General features: G+C 47.2%; 1 protein-coding gene and 1 pseudogene across 5 annotated transcripts in view; one reads left to right on the top strand and one right to left on the bottom strand.

Annotated features, from left to right (window-relative positions):
- The window catches only part of NADSYN1 (NAD synthetase 1), a 43,719-nt gene extending 41,498 nt beyond the window's left edge, over positions 1–2,221 (top strand). For 4 of the 5 annotated variants that reach the window (XM_023186237.2, XM_023186236.2, XM_023186235.2 and 1 more), the window contains 2 exons: positions 235–411; positions 1,989–2,214. In XM_023186237.2, coding sequence (XP_023042005.2) covers positions 235–411; positions 1,989–2,039 — 228 coding nt within the window. In that variant the 3' untranslated portion in view covers positions 2,040–2,214. Of the gene's footprint in view, positions 1–234; positions 412–1,988 lie in introns of all 5 variants that reach the window. The other variant, XR_002725222.2, reaches the window with a different exon arrangement.
- A 7,228-nt stretch (positions 2,222–9,449) lies between these two features.
- The window catches only part of LOC111522445, an 11,326-nt pseudogene continuing 11,161 nt past the window's right edge, over positions 9,450–9,614 (bottom strand).

The following is a 9,614-nucleotide window of genomic DNA, read 5'->3' as shown; positions in this document are numbered from 1 at the left end:
CATCAGAGGCGGGGGACCCCGTTTTCATAGCATCAGAGGCAGGGGGATGCCGGTTTCATAGCTCGGCCAGCGCCCCTGGCGTGAGCCTGGGCATCCCTCATGCCTGCCACTGGGGAAGGTCCCGTGTGGGGAGTAACCCATTAGCCATTTGCTTGTGTGGTCCAGCATGGGAATTCCAGCCTGGGGTCTCTCCAGCTTTGCTAACATGAAGTTCGTGTGTTGCACACCAACCAGGTCGCTGACAAAGTGAAGCGGTTTTTCTCCAGGTACTCCATGAACAGACACAAGATGACCACGCTCACGCCCGCGTACCACGCCGAGAACTACAGCCCTGAGGACAACAGGTTTGATCTGCGACCGTTCCTGTACAACACGGGCTGGCCTTGGCAGTTTCAGTGCATAGAAAATCAGGTAAATCCAGCAGAAATGTTTCTCTCTCCATGTTTCATATCTGTAGAAGAAACGTGAGGTTATTTCCATGAAGGATTGAAAACCTTTCTTATATTCACAGTGACTTTTTTACTGTCCTCCCTTCTGCAAAGGGACAAGTATGTTTAAAGTGTTTTTTAAATTTACTATTCTCATGTTGACAAATAAAAGTTCTATATATTGATGGTGTACAACATATATTGATGGTGTACAACATGACGTTTCGATATGAGCGTCACGGTGGAACGGCTAAGTCAAGCTCTTTCACTGTACATGCGCTACCCCCACGTGCCTATTATTTGTGTGTTTTGTGTGTGGTGAGAGCACTTAAAATCTACTCTCTTAGCACTTTTCCAATATTAACTACAGTCACCATGTAGTGCACGGGATCTGTTGAACTTACTTCTTTTGTGGCCTTTGACCAACATCTCCCCACCCACCAGCCCCTGCCGGCCGCCATCGCACTCTCTGCTTCCACGAGATCAGCTTTTTGAGATTCCACAGATGACTCAGACCATGCAGTATTTGCCTTTCTCTGCCTGGCTTATTTCGCTTAAGATGTTCGTCTAGGTTCATCCGTATTGTTGCAAATGGCAGAATTTCCTTCTTTCCGAAGGCTGCATAGTTCTCCACTGTGTGTGTGCACATATTAGGAACATTAGGTGATGACCGGAGATGATTTTGGTTATCACGACTGGGCTGGGGTCTGTGCTCCCAGCATCCCGTGGGTGAAGCCCAGGGATGCTGCTGAATATCCTTCCGTGTGCAGGACGGGCCCATCCCAACCCCATGCCTAGCAGAGAATTCTTTGTTCCACATGGTGGTGGTGCCAAGGTTGAGGAATGCTGACATTTGGGGCTGGAAGGTGGGGCTGCATGGTTGTAAGGAAGAGATACTGTCTCTGGCTGATTTCTGTGGAATGGAACTTGCTGAAAGAGTGACTTAGAGCGTGGAAGGGAGGGCAGGGGTCACAGGGTCTGGAAAGCTGGGACTCGGGCCAGGTGGCTGCTGCCCTATATCCCCTGCTGTGGCTGGACGAGCCCATGCGCCACACCCTGTCTGGGCTGGATGCCAACCTGCTCTGCCATCCTTGAATCCCTGTGTCCCTGGGTCACCGGGCAGTGGAGTGGCCAAGCTTCGGGTGAGGGGCCCTGTCATTCGGCCACCCAGGACGGGAGAGAGAGCTACCCCAGCTCTGGCCTCTGTAGTGGGAGGTGGGGGCTTGGCTCCCACCAAGATGCACTCGGGTGAGCTCCCCCAGATCAGGAAGGGGGTTCAGACGCTGTGCAGCCAAAAGAGTGGCACACGTAGGAACATCAGAGACAGATTGAGGTAAAGGTGGAGACACTGCCCTGCTGTCGTCTGTGGTGTCAGCTGTGTGTGTGCTGGACCCGCCCCTCCAGGCTTTTCGAGCGCACACTCCCAGCATCCGGTGGAGACTCTGGTAATTTGCTTTTTCACCTCTGGGACTTGTGACCCACTTTTGGTGTGTGCCAGTGTTTCGACAGCCCCACAGTCTGCCCTCGCAGGGCTGTGGTGTCACAGGCCTCTCTTTCCAGGTGCTACAGCTTGAGAGGGCAGCGCCACAGTCCCTGGACGGCGTGGACTGAGGCCAGGTCCTTCCTGGAGGCCTGCTGTCCTCGGGGACCCCAGCACCTCGTCACCAGCATTGCTGGAGCCAAGGGTAGGAGCCCAGAACTGCACGGCACATCAGCCGAGAAGGAGGGAACTTTTCGGTCAAATTCCTCAAAAAGAGGCTGGAATAAAGCCTGGGCTTAAAAAGAGGCTGGAATCCAATGCATGTGGTTTTGACCTCCCGCCAGCGTGCGCTTCCCCGTGAACTCTGGCACGCTGACGGAAGCCGCCTGGGTAGGAGAGGTCCAACCGCCGCCCTGTGTGGCATCTTTGCTGCAGGAACAAGAATGGTGGCTCCCGGGCAGGGAGGGGTATCATGAGCAGAAAATGAGGGAGAGAAGACCTCCTCTCCCACCCATATACACCTTCCTGTCCTGGGTTCCAGAAGGTTCTGGGGAGATGGTCCCCGCAGAGCTCTCTTCCTGGGAGTCTGGGGACTAGTCAGCCTTACTCCTGTCCTGTGGGAGAACTACCCCATCTGGGCATGGGGCCAGGTGTGGGGCAGGGGCGGGTCCCTGTGGGTCCCCCTTCCTGTTCGTCTTCCTGCCATTCTGGGCACCTTTGTCTTTTTATGGAATGGGGTGAGGAGCGGCTCTTCCATCCTCTGCAGAGCTCCCCTTGGTCCTGGAACCCTCTCTCCAGGGTAGCGCCAGGGAGTCTCAGCCTCCCATCCTTGCAGGGTGAAGATGAGATGAAGATGGGTGCACAGGCCAGAGCCTCCAGGAGGGTGGAGTGGGTTTGGGGTCTGTGCTGCCCACCGGGTGTCCGTCCTTTCTCTCCCCCATGCCTGGCCCCTCTGCCTGGAACACTCCTTCCCAGCCTCACCTAGAGCCCCACATCAAACCCAGGGCCTAGGCTGGGACACAGAACACAGCCAAGGGTGAATTTCCCAGGAAGTGACTGGGGGCCCTGGGCTGGGGTACAGGGAGTGATCCTCCCACCACGCCGCCTCTGCGGGTCTGCGCGGCCTTTCTTCCCCTGTCCCCGCTCTGTCTCCTCTCACTGTCCAGCTTTCCCTAAGCCGGGCTGTAGATTTCCCTCTGTCCTGGACCACCAGGGAGCCTTCCAACTGTGATGTGCCCGGTACCGAGGTGGCCCCCAGCAGACCCTGTCCCTCCCAGTGTGCTGCCACTGGGGATGACCCCCAGGGGGTGGCTGCCCGAGGCCTCCTTGGTCCATCCTGGTCTCACTGTCTCTAGGTCATAGCAGTACTAAGTGGCGTGGTAGCAGAAAGTGGGGGGCACTCGGCAGGTGCTGTCGGGATAGCAGAAAGTGGGGGGCACTCGGCAGGTGCTGTTTTTATAGTAGAGAGTGGGGAGCACTTGGCAGGTGCTATTGATAGCAGAGAGTGAGGAGCACTTGGCAGGTGCTGTTGGGATAGCAGAGAGTGGGGGGCACTCGGCAGGTGCTGTCTGAATAGTAGAGTTGGCACTCGGCAGGTGCTGTCAGGATAGCAGAAAGTGGGGAGCATTCAGCAGGTGCTGTCGGGATAGTAGAAAGGGGGCACCCAGCAGGTGCTGTTTGTATAGTAGAGAGTGGGGAGCACTTGGCAGGTTCGGTCTGGATAGCAGAGAGTGAGGAGCACTCGGCAGGTGCTGTCAGGATAGCAGAAAGTGGGGAGCGTTCAGCAGGTGCTGTCGGGATAGCAGAAAGGGGGGCACTCAGGTGCTGTTTGTATAGTAGAGAGTGGGGAGCACTTGGCAGGTGCGGTCTGGATAGCAGAGATTGGCGGACACTCGGCAGGTGCTGTCTAGGAATGCTAGACAGGCAAGGGCAGAACACCTCAAGTGAGCATGCGCACAACTCCAGTAGACACACTGCGCATGCTCCCCTCCCAAGCGCCGGCAGCCTCTGTGCATATGGTTCGCGCCCCGCAAGGGAGGAATCTGGGAACTGTAATGCAGGACCCGGGAAGCATGCCGACCCCTTGTCAAAAGGTCAAATCACGTACCTGACTCAAGTAGCCTGCTGGGCCCTCTTCCAAATTTACTTTCCTTCCTTTCGTTCCTGCTCTAAAGCTTTTTTAATAAACGTCCACTCCTGCTCTAAAACTTGCCTCAGTCCCATGCCCCTCAGTGGAATTCTGTCTTCTGAGGAGACCAGAATTGAGGCCGCCGCAGACCCCTATGGATTCGCCACCGGTAACAAGAGGTGAAACCAAGGAGAGAGCTGGCAGGCACGGTGTTTTCTCCTTTACTCTCCCACCGTGACAATCATCGACACAAGATTGCTGTGACCAAACATGGGTTTTCTTTGTCTCTCACACTAAGCAGTGGGCGCCAGCTGGGTATCCTCTAATTCAGTTCTGACACCATCTACCCAGAGAGCATCAGGTCCCACACACTGAGAGCTCAGTTCCCAAGACTGCACACCCCACCACCACCACACACACACACACACACACACACACAACAGTCACAAGTCCGGGCCTCCAGAACCTCTGACCTACCAGCTTCAAGTTGGGGTTCCCATGACCCCCTCATTAAGCTCACAGAACTCAGGGAAATGCTTATGTTTAGCTGTGTATTATAAAGGATATTGCAAAGACTATAGATGAAGAGCCACATAGGGTGAGGCACAGGGCGAGGGGTACGGAGCTTCCGTGCTCTCCCCCAGGCACCACCCTCTAGGACCCTCCCTGCATTCAGCTACCCAGAAAAGCTCTCTGAACCCAGTCCTCTTGGGTTTTCTTTCTTTCTTTCTTTCTTTTTTGAGACAGTGTCTCACTCTGTTGCCCAGGCTGGAGTGCAGTAGAACGATCTCGGCTCACTGCAACCTCTGCCTCCCAGGTTCAAGCAATTCTCCTGCCTCAGCCTCCCTAGTAGCTGGGACTACAGGCACCTGCCACCACGCCCAGCCAATTTTTTGTATTTTTAGTAGAGACGGGGTTTCACTGTGTTAGCCAGGATGGTCTCGATCTCCTGACCTCGTGGTCTGCCCGCCTCGGCCTTCCAAAGTGCTGGGATTACAAGCGTGAGCCACCGTTCCCCGGCCCCTCTTAGGTTCTCATGGAAGCTTCGTGCCATCACCATTCCTTCCCCCAGGGCATGGGGTAAGTAGGGGTTACTGTCTCGGGTCTCAAGACCCACAGTCAACAAGGCAAGGGACCATCAGAGTGGAAGGAGCGCAGGAGGACACCAGAGGCTGCCCCTGAGGCTTAAAACGTTCAATAGTCTATTAGGTTGCTGCAAAAGTAATTGCAATAACTTTTGCACCAAACTAGTAACAAAAGACTCACCGAGTCTGTGGGAGTTATCAGCTAGGAACCATGGACAAAAAATATCACAACATCAAAACAGTGTAAAGTGCTATGTATACACAAGTTATTCAGTGCAGTGGAGTCCCATCTCACAGCGGCTGGGCTTCCAAAAATTAGCTTACCACCATGCCTAGCTAATTTTTGTATTTTTAGTAGAGACAGGGTTTCACCATGTTGGCCAGGCTGGTCTCGAACTCCTGACCTCAGGTGATCTGCCCGCCTCAGCTTCCCAAAGTGCTGGGATTACAGGCGTGAGCCCCCGCGCCCTGCCCATTCAAAATCTTAAATCCACAGAGGTCATTCTCTAATTGCTCCACTTACACTCAAAAATACATCTTGATGACAGCATGCATTATGCTATAAGTGTTTTACAGAAAATGTAAATTTTTTTAGTTACCATAAACTCTCCTAAAAAATTATTTCAAAATACATTTTCTCTTAAGACATTTCAAAATTTGACATTTCTTAATACAGTGCTTACCATCTACAACCCACTGGTATTAATGCTTTTACTATTCAAACTAATGTTATAGTAACCACTCTGTGTTAGGACTTAGTAACACCTACCTTTTACCAATAAATCCAGACAGTGCTAACTGACTGAATCTTCTGGCCTGCAGACAGTGCACGCCTCTTGTCCCAATGAAGTGATCCAAATGTATTCATGGCTATAAATGACCTCAAACACTCCAGTGAAAAGCCGTTTCTCACCACATTAGAAAATTCCAAACCTCTCATCAGAACCTGCAAAGTGCTGTGTGGAGTGATGTGGGGTGGGGAAAACAGTGAGAAAGGTGTAGCCGTAAGACAGACAAAGAAGGGCTGTGATCAATGCATAGTTAGGGATGAACAAAAAGACGGCAGAGAGCTGGAGATTATCAGAAAATGAAACAAGCGAATTCCTCTTCATACGTTTAGAGAAAGCCAGTTGTGTAGCCTGGGAGCAGATGTCCTCTCTCCACGTGCAAAATTAATACCATTTCTTCACCAAGGATGTTTTCAGTCTCTAACTTGAAAACACAAACTTGCTTCAACAGAATTATTTACTTCTAATTATAAGAAATGTTATTCACCAGCACTGTATTTGTTTACTTCTTTTACATATCAAAATAACCCAGTAACTTACAAAGCATCCCCAGTGTTTACCTGAACAAACTGCCCGATAATGTAAATAAACCCAACGATATCAATTATAAAAAGTAAAAGAACAATAGTTAAAGAAAAATTGGCTTAAATTGGGTTCTTTACATGAAATAACTAAATAAAATGTATGAGTTATATAAAATATTACTTAATACACTCTGTGAAATTGCTCACATCTGAAAATGATTTGGGGATCGTCACTAAGGTTTATGTAAATTCTTCTTCTCATCCCTGGGCAGGGCATGGAAATAGTGCCGCGTGAACAATGGGATAGGACCATTTGATGTGAGGTCCAGCATGAATAAGAGGCAGGTAAAAACAGAGGGTTTGCATGAGGAGATTCTGAACCAGGAGCCAGAATATTTTACAGAAATGAATTCAATACAAAGGAAAGAACAGAGATTTCTTTCAACATCTTTGAGGTTTATAGTTTTCTATAGTAAATAATCATGTCTATTAAAATTATCTTTTATCCAATCCTGCTATTTTCTTTGTGGTCTGTACCTTCAAACTAGGTAGACACCAACACTCATACAAACACAATTACTTGCTCCATAATTCTCTTAAACCTAAAGTTCATCTTTATTGCGTTTGCTTTGTTCTTTTTGTTTGTTTGTTTTGTTTTGTTTTGTTTTTTTGAGACAAGGGCACACTTTGCTGTCCTGGCTGGAGTGCAGTGGCATGATCATACCTCACTGCAGCCTTGATCTCCCAGGCTCACATGGTCCTTCCGCCTCAGCCTCCTGAGTAGCTGGGACTGAAAGTGTGCAGCACGACTCCCAGCTAATTTTTTAACAATCTGTAGTAGAGACAAGGTCTCACTATGTTGCCCAGACTGTTCCCAAACTTTTCAGCTCAAGTGATCCTCTTACCTCGGCCTCCCGAAATGCTGGGATTACAGATGTGAGCCACCATGCTCAGCGTAGTTTATCTTTACAGTAATATATTTGTATATTTAACTCCATGTGAATCAAAACTAAAACTCTCCGTGTGTTTTGTCAGGGCAGAATAGTTGTCCATCCGACAAAAAATATTGGAAAACAATTAAAATACTCAGAAATGTATGTATTTTATTTAAACTCCTGTATAACCTTTATTATAGCAATAATGGTGACTCTGTAGTTACAAAAAAAAGCATAAAAAACTATGGGAACAATATTCTCCAAATTACTTGCAGTTAAAAAGTCACTGGGAATAGAGATCGCTGGAGATGCTATTCCACTATGCCACCCAATAGCATACTGTTACCGCCTGTCATCAACACCCTTGAGTAAGACGGAATTGGTTTTTGGTAGGATAACACTTTATTTCATGAACTTAACACATTTAACACAATTGTGTTTAATTAAAAAAAAGTTCACACAGAATCTTATAAAACATTTAAAAATTTATGGTATCGGCCGGGCGCGGTGGCTCAAGCCTGTAATCCCAGCACTTTGGGAGGCCGAGACGGGCGGATCACGAGGTCAGGAGATCGAGACCATCCTGGCTAACACGGTGAAACCCCGTCTCCAAAAAATACAAAAAACTAGCCGGGCGAGGTGGCGGCGCCTGTAGTCCCAGCTACTCGGAAGGCTGAGGCAGGCGAATGGCGTAAACCCAGGAGGCGGAGCTTGCAGTGAGCTGAGATCCGGCCACTGCACTCCAGCCTGGGCGGCAGAGTGAGACTCCGTCTCAAAAAAAGGAAAAAAAAAAAGAAAAAAAAATTTATGGTATATTACCTTCATGAAATACTGGTAAAACCAATGATTTATAAAATTCAAAATGGTTCCCTCTTCCTATAATGCAGAAGAATCTTCCTACCTCATGAACCACTTACAAGTATGTAAGACAACCACAAAGAGCCTCTTGATCAAGATGTTATTCATGCATCTGACATTTCAGAGCCTTTCGCCTTTCATGGACAAGTGTATCAGTGATGCACACCTAATGTAAAGGAATTTCTCATATTTCTGATGCAACAATAAGAATTGACCATATGTTTTCACATCAGAACTAGAAATGAAGACATAGCATCAACTGAGAGTTGAATTACATCAATATTCACTTTTCAAAATACTTAACATTCTTTCAATGCAAAAAAGTACATTAAGAATGTAATTATAACTACTAAAAATCAATCTCATCCTCCATTTTTTTTGGAGACAGAGTCTAGCTCTGTCACTTCTGTCACTCAGGCTGGAGTGCAGTGGTACGATCTTGGCTCACTGCAACTTCCGCCTCCCAGGCTCAAGCAGTTCTCCTGCCTCAGCCTCTGGAGTAGCTGGAATTATAGGTGCGCACACCCAGCTAATGAATGATCTGTTTTAAGTCTAGATGAGTCTGTAGACTCAACACTCTGATTCGGCATCTTTTCTGAGTGTGTCCGTGCCCTATTCCTTTCTCTCTTGAATCCCCCAGTGTTTCCGTAGACTTGATTTTGCTTATTTTTCCCATTTACTGCATTTGTAAAATATCTTTTAGTATGAACTCTGGTGTTAGTTCTAAGCTACAGTTTCTGAACAAATTTTATTCCACATTTATGACATTTGTAGGATTTCTCTACAATACAAATTCTCTGAATTTGAATAAAGTTTAAGCAGCTGATGCAAGGCTTCCATCTAGTATAAAACATATTTCTAATTTTTTTCCAGAAGAAATACTCTTTAGTCACCTGGAAACTTATATTTCATGAAAGGTCTTTCAACAGTCATTACATTTATAATAACTTATATTAACTTATATAACTTATAATAACATATAATATATAATGCAATATAATATAATATATATAATATGTAATAATATATAATAACATTATATATTATATAATATAATATATTAATATATTATAATATATAATAACATGTATAATAACTTACATTTATAATAACTTATAAATGTAATAAAGTATTGGTAGGATAAACAGAGTTCATCAGTCTGAACTCTGATGTAAAGTAAGATGCAAGCGGATACTAACAGCTTTGCCTATTTTTATATTTGTTTATTTTTTTTCTCAAGTATGAATGCTTTCATGTACAGTCGGGTGTGAGAACTGGGTAAAGTTCTTTCCACATTCTTCACACTTGTAGGGTTTCTCTCCAGTATGGGTTTTCTTATGTTTGGTAATATCTGAGAACCACATAAAGACTCTGCCACATTCTTCACA

This window comes from Piliocolobus tephrosceles, chromosome 13 (assembly GCF_002776525.5).
Source record: "Piliocolobus tephrosceles isolate RC106 chromosome 13, ASM277652v3, whole genome shotgun sequence".
NCBI classification, from domain to species: domain Eukaryota; kingdom Metazoa; phylum Chordata; class Mammalia; order Primates; family Cercopithecidae; genus Piliocolobus; species Piliocolobus tephrosceles.
Note: the sequence above shows the minus strand (reverse complement) of the source record. Positions and strands in the feature narration are given on the sequence as shown.